Here is a 15205-nt window from a genome sequence, read left to right as displayed (position 1 = left end):
TATAAAATAATAACTTATATCTTTAGTCAATTGGAAACTTAAGCAAAATAACCTGCCATAGTTTCTCTTTTGTAACTGCATTTCGGTCGACTTAATTGTGACTTAATTTCGGTCGATTTCGATTTAAAATCGAAATCGTGACACCCTTAGTGCACAGATTAACAGGGCACAATAAGAACATTAAAATATGCGTTAAAGGAAGTAAATAAAGGTCCGTTTGAATTGCATGCTGATTTAAAACGGGTACAAACCTGAGCCCCTTGGGTTAGCTGAGTGAGCTGGGCCAGAGTGAGTTTCACCTGACCCTGCTGTGGTCGGGGAGAGGAGGCCGTCTGTGGGGTCTGGGGTTGATTTGGTGTGGAGAGGCGAGGAGGAGTGCCCACCACCTGAGTGCCCACACTTGTTTGCACTGGCTGTTGCACTTGACCTGTGTGATATAAAATCACAATCACACACTGAAGTTTCAGAAACGATTTAGAAAACTGTGGTGTATTCAACGGAGTTGGGCATAAGTTACAGTGGACATCACATGGTCACAATGTAGCCTTCTGCTGTCAAATATTTTGGTTTAATGACCACTAATTAAATGAGACCCAATCATTTCCTGTCTCTTCTCTACTTTCCTACAGAAACCCATTAAAAGTAATGTTAAAAACAAATTTCCAGGACAAATCCATGTTGAGAATACCTTGCTGAACCATTAGGGGTGTGCGAATGATAGTCTTCCCCAGGGTGGTGGCCTGTTGCAGGGGAGAGCGTATCACAGTCATCCCTGGTCGTAGAGTGGTTCCAGTCGTAAGGACCTGGGCATAAACGAGTAAATTAAACATTATTGCAGGAACACAAATGTTGAGTTGACCAGAGCGGATCATTTTAGTGAGAGTTCATACCTGCTGCGTGGAGGTGGTTGTGTTGGGTCTGATGTTAATGGTGGCCGTACGGGGCTGGAATGGAGGGAAGGACTGTGCGGTGGCCGCTGTGCTTGATGGAATGATGCCCACCACCTTCTGCTGTACCTGTACCAAACCTGTTGAGACAATGAGTAGATTTAGTTTTCTCCAAGAGAACTGCATAGATACAAAACTGTTCAAAAGTTTGGGGTTGGTAATATTTTGAAATGTTTATGCTACATTTATTTGATACTAAATACAGTAAAAACAGTAACATTGTGAAAAATTTTAAACTTCTTTTTTTATTTTTTTTTATATATTTTAAAGTGTCATTTTCATGATGCAAAGCTGAATTTTCAGCATCATTACTCCAGTCTTCAGTGTCACATGATCCTTCAGAAATCATTCTGATACGATAATTATATAATAAAATAAGAAATAATTTAATTTCTTATTATCATCAATATCAAAACGGCTTAATATTTTAGTGGAAACCATAATATATTTTTTCAGGATTCTTTGATGAATAGATCATCATTTATTTGAAATTTTAATCTTTAAATGACATTAAAAATGTTTTACTGTCACTTTTGATTAATTTAATGCATCCTTGCTGAATAACAGTATTAATTCCTTTAAAATAAAAAAATAAATAAAAAAACCCTCATTGACCCCAAACTTTTAAACGGTAGTGTATTGATATCAGAATAAGAATATTTGACTTGGAATATTAAAGTTTAAGTGTTTTCCAAACAGAAAACCAAACAAATTAGCACAAAAGAAAGAAAGAAAAATCCTTTATATTTAACAATGACAACCAACTGAATTGAAATTGAAGCCGTAAAAAGGACGTAGAGCTTTGTACCAAACTTTATGGGATGTTCACAATGACAGCAATTAAACTGAATGTTTCCTTCAACTCTCATTGAAGCTGAATGACTTTCAGCTGCTTTTTTGCAGCAAACTGCTGCCAGTCTGAACAACCTTTTAGATAACTAACAGGCTGCATTAAATGACCCATGCACACGGTATGCCGTTCATCATTAGAAACGAAGTAAAAAATAAACGTCATTTAAGAATATGGTGCCGATATTATGCCTCTCTGCGAATCTGCGTGCAGGCAGGCCTAACTTGGAACAAAAATCACATGCCAATGATGTTGGAGGCCTGCCGTACCTCCTTGCGTGGTTGGCACGTTCACTGTGACTATCTTGCTGTTGGCTGGAACAGGTAGTTTAGCGGTGATGACACTGCCGGCCATCGACCCCGCAGCAGCAGCGATGTGGAACGTTTGCCCAGACGTGGTGGCGCTACTCGCCGCCACAGTCACAACCGAACTGGTAGAGACTGTAAGACACAGGTCTGATCACCACCCTAGCACATACATCTCAATCAGGTAATACAGCGGCGGTTGCATCCAAGTACGCCACGGACAACGAACGTCGATGTCAAGCACTAAACACACCACTACAAATAAGCTTAAAAAAAAAAAAATCTGCCAATTTCCAATCAAAAACACTGACGTGCAAAAACACACTACAACATCATCTAAAATAAAAAGTCATCAAGAACTGTAATTAACCATGCATCCTCATAACATTGTAAAGACTGACCTGAACTCCCTTGTTGGCCCTGCTTGACCCAGGAAGCAAAGGACTGCTGGAAGTTCTTGTTTTGCTGGAATGTCACCGGAGAGCCCAGCTTGGTGGTCATTACCACTTTTGGCGCTGAAGTTACCTGACCGCTAATAGAGCCCACCACCACCTTCTGAGTAGTGGTGCCAGGGGTCGTAGGGGTGCTGGTCAAGGTGGATGTGGTGCTGGTGCTGCTAGGTTTTTGCTGTTCCAACCGTTTCTGCAATATAATCATCAGAAAAATTTACCATGACAATATAAACAAAGATACCAGGCAATAAGATAAATAAACAAGACATAATTTTAATAATCTTGTTTTGGCTGATTAAGAACACACACAACCAATCTGAGAGTTAAATGATCATTAAAGGCAACAACCAATCATAAGGCCCATTGGAAAGAACACTCATTTCTTTCAGCATTGTGCCCCTGGTTAAGAGGGGCGCCCCAGGTGGGCACATGTCTACATTCCCACCTGCTGGGCTGCCAATCTCTGATGCTTTAGCTGAGCTTCCAATTGGGCCTTGACCTCCTCTGCTTTCTTCTGCACACTAACCTTAGTTGGGTCAGCCGCTTGTGCCTTTTCCCTCTCAACCCTGTCAAGTCAGAAGGTTTGAAAATCTTTAAAAGAATAGAAAACTTGGGACACACTGACTATTGGGAAACATACAAATTGGTAATTGTGTAAACATCCACAGGAAATAACATCCTACATTTCTATTATCAATAAAATATAATATTTCAAAAAATGCATAAATTCATGTCTTATCTACAACCATCCTTGATCCAAAATATTTCACATTAGAGAAAGATTTGATGGAGCGTTTGACAGATGAGTATGCAAGGAATCAGTATGTTGCATTGTGAGGGCGTGCAAATTCACAAATACAACAGGAAAAAGAGGGAATTCCCACCTTTCAGTAAAGGCTCGAATCTCCCAGAGTTCCAGATCTTCCTCGGCCACCCAGGTTTCGATCACAACAGGCCCCGTCTGCTTAGCCGGTTCTGGCTTCTTTGGTCTCAAAGCACTCGAACGAAGGCCTTTCCTTTGAGGTGTGGGAGTCTCTGCTCAAAGAAATGATGGACAGACCAAATATCAACAGTGTTTCGGGTCAATCTAGCCTTGCATTATAGAAAACTATCCATGTCTGGAAACAATGGACTAATCGGTTGCCTGGCATAAGGACTCATTGAGTCACCATTACCTTTGGGAGTCTCAGGTACCCCAAGGGGACAAATAATCTTCCTGATGCAATACTCTGAACGAATGCCATAAGGACCAACATCTCTCCGCTTTATGATCTCCGTGGTGGTGATATCAGTGTCAGATGTCTCTGTTAAGTTACACAAAAATGATTGAGCACTGGCTTTTTAAAGTTCCTCATGAATGCCAAAGTGATATTAAAGCGGTTAAACGCCAACCTGTTCGTGTTGTCCCTCCTGTGGGTGAGGGTTTCACAGACATGTCATCCCATCTGAGACAGGCCCAAAGTAGCCTTAGCATTAGGCTGACTCCAGCCAAAGACCTCACCGTCTGGAGTCGGTATCTGTATGAAAGAACCTCCAGTTCATTAGCATCACAGAAATGTAAAAATAAATAAATAAATAAATAAATAAATTATTTCCTCATAAATGGACAGCTAGCATCAATATCCTGGTCTCTCCTCTGGACACAAAATTAACCTTGAGGAAATATTTTAACACTAATTAGGACCAAGAACATCATAGTGCAGGAATAGGCTACAAAATACCTTAAGGAAACTAGTAGATTAATTAGATAAACTAGATTCCAGTTCACATTCTCTGAACAAAAGTCAGTGGTTCTTGAAGCTAAACCTGCCCCCAAAACTACTAAGGGGTTGCCAGTGAATTAAAGTAAAGTTGCCGAGTTGTACCCAATTAGATTTTAGTGCACTACAACATGGTTGCCAAAATGTTCTCAGTGGATGTAGGACATTGGTGGGTTATTACTGGCCCAAGCCAAAATAGCCCATCCCAAGTCTCGACGAAATTCTGGTCCCATACGGCTTGGGACAATGAAAGTCTATGATTTTCATTCATTTTCTCATACACAAGGCAAAAACACAAGTCTGATTGCCTAGAGAAGTGATGGCACATCTCTTCCTTTACAAGACACACGATTTAAAGTATCATCCCTGTCCATAGAACAAAAAGTTAATACTTGAGTTTAGGGGCTTGATTAGGGTTAGAACTAAACTCTGCTGGAAAGTGTCCCTTCAGGAGCAGGAATGGACACCCCTACCCGATGACTGCTTTATCAATTAATTCAGGTGTTTAGAAAGACAACATGAAACAGGGAAAAAAAGTGAAAATACAGACCTCCATGTGATCCCAAATGTTGGTCGTGGGGATGGGTAGGGCCAAATGTCCAGGGCTGGCTTGGCATTATAGTTAAAGATAGGAACTTCACGGATACCACCACGCCTTGCTAGTTTCTTCAGCTCATCATTGGGAAGCACAAAGATACTCTTCTTGCTACTCTTGGTCACAAACTTGCGGTACGAGGGCAAGGCTGTTCCGGACCGCGTTTTCTTGGTGCGAGAAAACTTTAACAGTCGTACCCTGTCCCTGGTGGAATATTCGTGACTCACTGTCATAGATTTTACAGTGGAACCACTAGGACTCAACATAGTATCGGTCAGTGTTTTTGTGACAGTGGTCAAACACTCTTTTGTTAGAGTAGCTTCCTGGGGTGAGTCTGTAACCTGTGTAACAGTGGTAGTTGTAGTGGAGAGTGTCGAAACAGAGCTGGTAGACTCCACCTTAGAATCTGTTGGTACAGGTGTACTGATCCCGTTATTGGAAGCAAGACCATCACGTGAGGTCAACACCATGCGGGACGCTGTGGATACTGTGGTTGTAGTTGTCGTGACTTGAGTAATGACGGTCGTAGTCTCGCTAACGCTGCTGCTGTTTTCGGTGAGGTCACTACTTAAGCTGGACTCTTCCGCTGAAGGGACGGGAGAAGGAACAAGAGGCTTTGCCTCCTCAACTTGCATTGGCTCTATCTTTGAGCTATGACTAGGCACCTCGGATCTTGCATTCGGCTCGGAAGCTACAGAAGGTGGTTCAGGTACAGCGGAAGAAACCGAAGAGTCTATAGATTCTTCAATGTTGTTTTCCAACTTGGCCACTTTCTGAGGTGGTGGATAATCGGGATCAAGCTTGGTAACCCCTTTATCCTCATCCGAATTCAGCTGAGGAATCGTGCTATTAGTCCATTCTTTAAGACACTCTTGAGTGGCGTCACCATTCAATAGCGACTTCACAGGTTCCTTTGGTGATATTGCTTTAATCTCCTCCGCAACGGTATTGGTTAGCTCCTTTGTGTTAACATTATCAGTCAAAGTCTTACATTCTGGGTCAACAGGACCATCCTTCCCATTTACTTGCACAGGCAAAGCTCTCTTTACATCTAGGTCATTTTCATTGTTTTCAATGATGTCCTTTCTCTCAGAGTCTTCAGGTGGGCACGTAACTTCTGTAACGGTTTTCTCAGGTTTAGCGTTCAAGCTGAGGCTTTGATCCAGACTTTGAGAGTTTCCATTAAGCTCAGACATTGCTACCCTACTGGCAGTCTTGGGTTCAGGTTCTGTCAACTTCTGCTCATGTTCTTTAGGGGCTAAGTCACCCGAGTCATTTAATCTGACATCCAGGATGTTCTTCTGTCCTGAAGTGTTTGTCTTAGCCTGTTCTTCCTCCTGGTTGAAATCAAGCTTTTTGACCACATTGTCTTTTTCTTGGATTACTAGACATGCTACTCCCTCAGTCTGTCTAGCCTTTGGAGTTTCAGAGATAGTTCCTTCAATCTTAATCTTTTGATCAATGGTTGTCTCTTTGTTTTCCAATATCTTTTCTGTAGAGGGTTTAGACATGGTTCCCTGCTTGAGTTTCTCAAGCCTCTGCTTCTCTTCTATGGTGAACTGTTTGACCCGCCTCTCCAAAAGGCCATCAAGTTTTGATGGCTTGATTTTCTTGTATGCCGTGCGTAGCAAGAAGCCTTCACTAACGTTCACAACATCATGCCAGAAGGACTGCAGGGGTTGATTAGGAGCACTATCCTTCGCCACCTCACTATCCGAAGGCTCTCTTTTCAAAGGAGAGGCATCGGATGAGGCATTTGTGATGTTAGCTACAACCATGAAAAACAGACTCATTAGCAACTGTACAAGGCAACTATTTTTACGCATTCAAATTCTAGTCAATATATGCTTTATCATTTCTGATGTACTGTCCTTAAAAAAGGGCTGTGAAAATGAACAGTGAAACTTTGCAAATACCTTTTTCCTCATTTACAGAGTTTGGAGTGCTGGTGTCCATTTCTTCCACCGATTCATTTTTCTCATCACCCTTCTCTTTAACCGTTTCATTCTCTTTTTCTTCATCTTGTTCTTCATCTTTTAACACATGATCTTTTTCCAAAGATAGCTTTTCTTCAGAATAATCCAGGGATGTGTCCTGGACGTTATCCTTTTCAGGCACACTTTCAGAGGAAATTTCATCTGTTTTAACCAAAGTTCTTGGTGTTTCTGAAAGAGATGCCTGATTGTCCATTCCAGTTTTAGCTGCTGAAAAAAAAAAGTTTTATCAGACAAATTTTTAAAAAAGAAAACCCGAACTTTTTTTGTTTTCCAGATAGTTCAATTACATTTTCTAGTATTCTGTACTAGCAAACAACATACCCTCAATTGCTTTCCGGTAATTGACGTTGGTGTTTCCAGGTAGCTTTGTGAAAAAGCGATGGACGTGCGTCTTACTCACCCAGCTCCAACCTCCATACCCAGTTACTCTGTACTCCTCACCTTTCTGCTTCCACACCTACAGAATATGTGTTTGAACAGTTACTGAATGCCTTCAACTCAAATGTTAAAGCTGATGTAATTTCCTAAAATGTTCAAATAAAACGCTCAAGCTAGCAAGTGTTCAGATGTACCTGGTGTTTGATGGGGAAAGTGTACTTCACCCATGTGGCCTGCTGCATAGTCTCTTCATCCTCTAGTTTTTTCTCTCTCTTTTTCACCTTCTCCTTCTCTTCCCGTTCAACAGAGGTCATGCGATGAAACCTGCGGAAAAATTAAGCACAAAAAAAAAGAAAAAGAAAGATCACCAAAACTGGGACATAAAGGTGACTCGTTGTACATTTTTGGAAAGCCTCCAGCACAGAATTTGCTGAAGTAAAAAAATGGATGATTTTGTGTTTAGAAGCAACAATGTGCAGAAATACATTACTGGATTGAGGTTTTGTTTTACAAACATGCAAAAAAGCATTTAATTTCGCTGACAATAAACTGCACATGACAATTGTGCTAGCTTAGAGCCAACAAACTGATATTGTGAATTGTGTTTTTTTTATTATACAAAATCAACTGCAAATCCTTCCAAAGCTTTCAAGCTACATCCACCAAACACAGCCCAGACATGAATTGGGTTATTATGACTTTACTTACTGATTTGACATTTTTTTCCTAAGCAGAATATCAAACAAGCCCAAAATCCCACATACTTCCTCATCCACAAAACGCAGCACAATCCTTTAGCCTATTCTGATTTATTAATCTTATTTTTTTTTAAATCTAAATGCATATCTCTGAAAATCCCAGATGTAAATTGACAATGTCGATGATGATTTCAAACTCAAATTGGATCACAAGCACTTTAAACTGTTCATCTATGCACCTATCTGTCTGGCCTGTATGACTTTCAAACTACAACTTTTGAGTTTTTTGATGTTTATATAATAATTTTAGATGTATACTTTAACTATTTTATACTTTTAGAGGATTTGTAATGGCTGCTATTATAGGAAGACTTTTAAAACAGCTATAGCATCAGATGCCATAACTAAAGCGGTGTTCAAAACGAATAGCAATGAAATTGAAGGAGTTTCTAAACTGTTAGTTGCTAGATATATTTTTTTATATTTATAAACCAGCTCGTATAAACTTCACTGTCTGCACTCGCATTGGAGGTCACCATATTGCATTCGTAGTATAATTCTGTAAAAATTAGCATCAAAAGATTGTAGGTTCATTTAAACTGACCTTGTGTGACCCAGAGAATCCTTCCACATAGGGAGCATGACCACTGGTTTGATTGCACACTCTAGAATGGCCAAAGCTAAAGCAAACTCTCTCGCCTTGCTGCACATTTGGACAGCCTTTATCCAGTTTGACCTACAGCAATGGAAAAGGTCACAGGATGACATGGTTAAATGCCTCTTCTAGGAAACTTTAGCACATTTAAAATAAAAACAAGTCCTACGGGTACTTGTAAGACTTTCACCTGTGTGACGCCCAGTTGGGATGCAAGAATGGAGCAGGGACATTGTTCTCCAGCTGGATGATGGTTAATCTCAGAGTGGACACAGTTAGGGCTTTGGAGCCGTACAGCGATCCGTTCCACTTAAACTCACCAGCAGGGGTCATGCAAAACTTGTGGGAAAGATGTCTGCGTTTGTCATGGTCCTCACGGTGTTGGTGCTTGTTCAGGGCAAGTGTGTTAGTGCTATACTGGTTGTGGTAGACGCGAAATTTGCCCTCATGGCCCAGTTTGAAAAAGCCACTGCTCTTGTTTGAATCTCTCTTAAAGGAGCCAAATGACGACAGTGGGGGAGTCTGAAATATCAATGACATGATTTAAAGATTTACAGATTTAGCAACCATGTAACTTTTTTGTTGAAGACCTATGGTACCTTTATACTAATACTAATTCATGCCTTAGCAAATACCACTAATGACCAAAAATCTATTTTGTCATCAAAACATCAACAACCTCTATACAAGATGTAATCTGTCACCATTAATAAAGACAACAGCCTTACCTCTTTAAGTGCTCTGCTACCATCCTGAGAGCTGCCATCTTTGTCCTGCATGACCTTGCGTTGGCTTAGCTTGCTATCAGGGTTCCGGAGTCGTGTAATCATGCGTGAAGACCCTGTCTTTGCGCTATCTCCATTAGCTTTACCCTCACCTAAAAAAAAAAAAGACATGTATAACCCCAAACTTTTGAACAGGTGTGCATGTTTGTTTATAACAAATTTTAAACATAACAAATTTAAAAGTATATTCTGTGTATGTAGGTGCATAGAAACCTGTTTCATCTTGGCTATTGAGAGAAGATTGTGAAGATCGGTCCACCAGGTCAGGCTCTTCTGGACCTCGCAGGCATTCAGAGATGGAGAAATGACTGCTGCAGCTGTTCTCATCCACTGTCTGTGCAGGTTCAGTCTCTAGTACAGATTCCCCATCACCATGAACAGCAGACTCTGAAATCTTATCTGAAGGAGAATCAGTGACAGAAGATACATGAGATACATTAGTAATGGCCATGTTGAGTAGAATACTCCCATAATACACATACAATTATTGCAACATTTTTTTTACTAGCATTTCACTCTAGCCACAGCCAAAATAATATTGTAAATCATCAACACTGCAGTATATATCAGTACACCATTGTAAACTTTGTTAAATCCAATTCAAACAGGCTCAATACCAGGGCTGGGCGATATGGCTGAAAACTGTATCACGATATCAGTGTTTCATATCGGTCGATATCGATAATTATTGATTTTTTTATGACCCATTTAAAATAAGGACCAGGAGAAAAAAATATTACATTTAAACATTTTTATTTTAAACTTAACCTTCCTCTGATTACAATCCCAAGACAGAAATGTCAACATAACCATGGAAAACTCAAATAATTAAAATGTAAACATAAGTCTAAATTCACAATCAGACCTGCAAACTCCTCAGAGTAAAAAAGGTGACAGTGGCGCGGCGGGACGTGGGTGGTGGGGGTTTGTGATCGTACGTGCCCCCTGCGGTACGATTTCGGTACAATGGAGTGAAAAGCAAAACAGAAATATAGAAGGCATTTTTATAAATGTCTTAAGCCTTGTATTTTTTAAATAAATTAATAAAGGCATAGAACCAGTTTATTTCTATACCAGTTTAGTGCAGATAATTGTTTTATATAATTGGTTTATTAATTAAACTAATATAAAGATAGATATGAGATATGTTTGGTAATTTTACCTGAATGAATTTAAAATTAATTTGCTATATTACAGATCAATATATTTGTTTTCCTTAATTTTAATTAACCCTAACTTTATTCTCATCAGAATTATAAATGATTGATTTCTATATAAGATAATACTACCAACACATTTCATTTTCTTTTTTAATCAATGTGTAACTTAAAAATAAACAGATTAGTGCTCTGTTTTGAGGACAAGAAATGAAAACCAATGCGATATGATGAATGTCCAAAAGATGGAACACACAGACTGTTTTAAAAAGGGGTTGGATAAATATGTTTTGCTTTTAAAACGGTGTGTGACAGTTGTAGGTTGCAGTTTGACAAGAAATATAGTGTGAAAAAAGCACAATGTTGTGTTTTATTGCGAGTATAGGCCTACACAAATATAAGTAAACACTTTGCAGACTGAATGATGTCTTGTATTAACAAAATGACGGAGTATGTTTTTATGTCTCCACTGTTCGATCGCGCCCGCGTGTCTCTCTCGCGCGCGCGCTCACACACACTCCAGCATTGCAATCTTGACATCGCAGCCTGTTCATTATGCTGTGTTCACATCAAACGCGAATAGAGCGAATTATCCAATAATGTTTCGCAACTCTAGCCTGCATGGCATGCAGATGAAGGGCACTCATTTTCTGCTTATCAATCGCCGGTTACTGAAGAGGAACCCAGCAGCACGAGACAACGATATGGCGCAAGCAAACTGACACGTTACATGATTGCCTGTTAGCGTGTCACTCCCTACTTTGCTAGGTTACCAGAGAGCGAGTGCCTTTGTTAATGCAACCAAACTTGCTTCGCAACCTGTGGTTTCTTCCGACGAAGAAAAAAATATCGAACGTTTTATCTAACACATTTTTTATTGATATCGATCACGTGTCTATCGCGATACATATCGTTATCGTTTTATCGCCCAGCCCTACTCAATACTCTCAGTAAACATGATATACCAAAGATAGTGTTGCACGGTGCACCGATACTTCAAAAGTATCGCGATACTCGGAAATTAAAAACTTCACGATACCTAAATTTATTAGTATCGATACTTCTAAGAATGACCGCGTTCCAGATTTGTAAGAGAGTATTGCATGGTGTGTGCAACGCACGCTTCCAGTGCCTCCCTATGGACGTCTGTGTTTTTCTCCTCATGCGCGTGTGACAGGGCGCGTGAACTGAACGAGCAGAGAGAGAGAGAGAGAGAGAGAGAGAGTGAGCGAGCCCCGGTCGCGCGCGCGCACTCTCTCTCTCTCTGCGGAGCCAGGCGAAAGTATAAACAAGGCTTCACCGTCTCAAAACTAAGCGCTGTCTTGCTCTCTCTCTCTCCCTCGCACATATTAATCAAAATAATTCGACACGATGGTAAGGTCGGGAGACAAAAGTTTCATGTGGAGCATTCGGAGTTTTTTTTTTTTTTTTTTTTTTGAATTACCGCTGGGTGTAAATTGTGGTAAAATACTAGGGCTGCAACGATTAGTCGACGTTGTCGACAACGTCGACAATAAATATTTGTCGACAAATATCTTTGTTGTCGAGTAGTCGTTTGATCTAACGTGACCTAATGTAAGGGCCTGCAATCCCGAGATTTGACCGCTACGGCGCTGTAGCGCTAGAGTGTAGTGCAGCCCTTACAAATGCTATTGCGGTAGAAGAAAACACAGCGCGAATTATGACAGTGCAAACGAATCCGAACTAGCAAGGTTTAGGTTTGGGAAAGTTTCACAAAACTTCACATCAAGAATGCTGTCGTGTTCAATACATGCAAGGCGGAACTTGCTTTTTACGGGAGCACAACATTCATGTTGGAGTGCAAGAGGAAACATCCCGGCAAAAGAGGAGCCGGTGAGAAGTGAGTGTTCTCCAGCTGGAGCTTAACGTTACTAACCAGCGGTAAATCTCTCTTTATTAGAGAATGCAATACTACTAATAATAGTAATAATATTATCAATAGTAATATAATTACAGTAATGTGATGACTTATTTTGCATAGAATAAAGCTTGATAGAGCTTAGGAGTCAGGGCTGTTTTTATTATTGTAACACTATTAGTATATTAGGTATTATTATAGTCTTATCACTTGCCTGTATTTTGTTCAATAATCATGAAGACTTACAAAACGAGATGTTATATCCTTCCTATGATATAGGAAGAATATCATGGCAGTTACTTTATCATACTATAAATTAAAAGGTGAATGAGAACATCTCTGTCAGCTCAATTGTCATGTAAAAAAAGATTGTAATTTTATTCTTATAATAATTGTTTGCAGATTAATATTTTACCATTCTTTGTGTCCTGAAGTAAATGTCCCTTTTTCTGTTTCAGTTCTAAGAAAAGCAGTGGGCCTATTAAACAATGCTTAGAGAGCATTTGTGTGTGATTTGAGTTGGACCGAAATCTGAAAACTTAAAGAGAATGACCTGTTTAGTTGGCTCAAAGTTCATTAAAACAACTATTTCAAAAGCTGAAGTGATTTTATTTTTTTATATTATAGTTAGAATATGTATAACTCAATGTTTTAACTAATTGGAAAAGCTGAATAATCGTTCCAAACTTACTGATTAGTCTGTGAAATAATCGACGATTAGTCGATTAATCGTTCTAATAATCGTTAGATTAATCGATTATCAAAATAATCGTTTGTTGCAGCCCTATAAAATACGTTACCTTATCATCTCTGAATCGTTCCGCACATTCAGCTGACATAAACCACACTTTAAATAAACGAAAAAAACTATGCAGTCATGAAATGTTTTCTGTGATGACAGTGGGATGTAACCGCCTGGATAATCACACAACGCGCACACGTCCGATAATGACACGTCCAATTCGCGCACTAATGACTCATTTGAACCGATTCGTTTTAATGAATGGTTAAAACAACTGATCTGTCTGAATCGGTGTATAACTAATCGTTAACACTTTGTAATAAGGTTTCATTTATTACATAAATTACATAAAACAAATAAAAACACTTGTTTTTTCCCCCCGAAAAAGCATATGACTACTTTTTTCCACACAATGCTATCATGAATCGATAAGAGAATCGTTAAAGAATCGGATCGATAAGCAGAATCGTCAGTGGCATTGATATTGATCAAATCTTATGTTTCTTATGATAACTGAGATAATGCTGCTAAATTTATTTATTTTTTTACCTTGAATGTCATTGCTCTAATTTATTTTTTATATTTTTCATATTTCATATTTTGTTCAAATGGTTATTATAGCCTATCTGCTGTTCAAATGTTCATTTATTAGTGTGTTATGATTGGAATGTTGTCCCAGTTTTAAAATAAAGCACAGCAATGATATTTGAGAGTGTTTCTCCCTTTTCAGGAAAAGTATCGAAAAAGTATCGAAATCGCAATTCTTAACTTGGTATCGGTATCGAAACAATAATTTTGGTATCGTGACAACACTAACCAAAGACGATGGCAAAGATCCAGTGCTGCTATATAGAGGGCACTGTTGAGCAAAGGTTGCTGGGCAAAGTAGATGGTCTCTGTTTCTAGCTTGGAAATCAACTGCAGCTAACTAGTTAGGACTGTCTTAAATGTAACAGCATGTGACTTGAAAATTAAGAAAAGAACTTGCTGTACCTGCCAACTCTTTCACCCCATCAGTCCCTTCCCCTGCCTCCTCACCACTGGAAGACGAGATCACTGCATTCCCTATGGGATTCTGGGAGTCAGTCTTAGTAGGAATGGTTGAGCTGGATGCCGCTAGCTCAGGAACGTTGGTGGTGCTGCCCACCTCGCCAACTGGGACAGCTGAGACTGAAGCTGAAATTTGACAAAAGAGAGCGTGTTTAGCAAGTATAAAATCACTGCACAAGAGAAATATCTTAATATATAATATAATTAATAATAAAACAAAATTAATAGTGTAAATCTAGAAAAAAAAGGAAATTCATAATAGAAATTCCAATAACTTTTTTAAGGCCCAAAAAACATTTTAAAATATCCTGATATTTCCAGGTTTTTAACGACAGTGGGACTCCTGTAAATTAGTAATGTCATTCTAACATTTTATCAATATACTGAAGATGATGTATGCGTGATATGATAAATAGCCCCTCAAAAACAAAAAAAGACTACTAAACAGACCCCAAATCACAAGTGTGCCTAAATTACTTCTATTAGAAAGATGCACTTGCAATTAAAACTGACATCAAAAACACAAAATCATGTAAACACTGCTAATAGAGGCATAAAAAGATCTCTAACTGTCTGCAGAAGTTTGCTCATTCATCGAGTTCCCATTACTGGAGTCTTGTGGACACGATCCGTTCGAGTTCATCTGATCGGTCACAGCTGGTTCCCCAGATCCTGATTTCGATTCCTGTCTGGCCCTCTCAGCCTCCTCTGCTGCCCGTCGCTTCACCTCCTCAAGCTCCGCTTCCTGCTTGGTCTTCAGGCGGTCCAAGATCACATCTGGAGGAAACGCATAGAAGAATATTCTCAAGATCTCGCCCATTTCACAGCACCGAAACACCGCAAAAGCTGTCTTATGTGTATCCCTAAACAAATCCGTTCCTAATTCCTACTAACATCAAATGAGATCATAACATTTCATAAGCCTAAAGATATGTCAATTACTCACTGACATACA

At 39.4% G+C, this 15205-nt stretch overlaps 1 protein-coding gene across 9 annotated transcripts in view; it reads right to left on the bottom strand.

Moving 5' to 3' along the window:
• Positions 1-15205, bottom strand: part of bptf (bromodomain PHD finger transcription factor) — a 34893-nt gene that overhangs the window by 12810 nt on the left and 6878 nt on the right. For 3 of the 9 annotated variants that reach the window (XM_056240875.1, XM_056240880.1, XM_056240877.1), the window contains exons 4-22: positions 14821-15027; positions 14194-14376; positions 9636-9821; positions 9366-9514; positions 8828-9159; positions 8587-8718; positions 7479-7608; positions 7228-7363; positions 6826-7113; positions 4865-6677; positions 3947-4071; positions 3730-3858; positions 3439-3589; positions 3000-3120; positions 2504-2744; positions 2067-2237; positions 891-1027; positions 689-803; positions 252-427 (exon numbers count right to left, since the gene is read on the bottom strand). In XM_056240875.1, the coding sequence (XP_056096850.1) occupies positions 252-427; positions 689-803; positions 891-1027; positions 2067-2237; positions 2504-2744; positions 3000-3120; positions 3439-3589; positions 3730-3858; positions 3947-4071; positions 4865-6677; positions 6826-7113; positions 7228-7363; positions 7479-7608; positions 8587-8718; positions 8828-9159; positions 9366-9514; positions 9636-9821; positions 14194-14376; positions 14821-15027 (4922 nt within the window). The remainder of the gene's footprint in view (positions 1-251; positions 428-688; positions 804-890; positions 1028-2066; positions 2238-2503; positions 2745-2999; positions 3121-3438; positions 3590-3729; positions 3859-3946; positions 4072-4864; positions 6678-6825; positions 7114-7227; positions 7364-7478; positions 7609-8586; positions 8719-8827; positions 9160-9365; positions 9515-9635; positions 9822-14193; positions 14377-14820; positions 15028-15205) is intronic. The other 6 variants (XM_056240881.1, XM_056240884.1, XM_056240878.1 and 3 more) reach the window with 5 other exon arrangements.

Source organism: Rhinichthys klamathensis, unplaced genomic scaffold, assembly GCF_029890125.1.
Source record: "Rhinichthys klamathensis goyatoka isolate OS25496 unplaced genomic scaffold, OSU_Roscu_1.1 h1tg000616l_1, whole genome shotgun sequence".
NCBI lineage: Eukaryota > Metazoa > Chordata > Actinopteri > Cypriniformes > Leuciscidae > Rhinichthys > Rhinichthys klamathensis.
The sequence above is the reverse complement of the archived record's forward strand: the minus strand, read 5'-3'. Positions and strand labels throughout refer to the sequence as shown.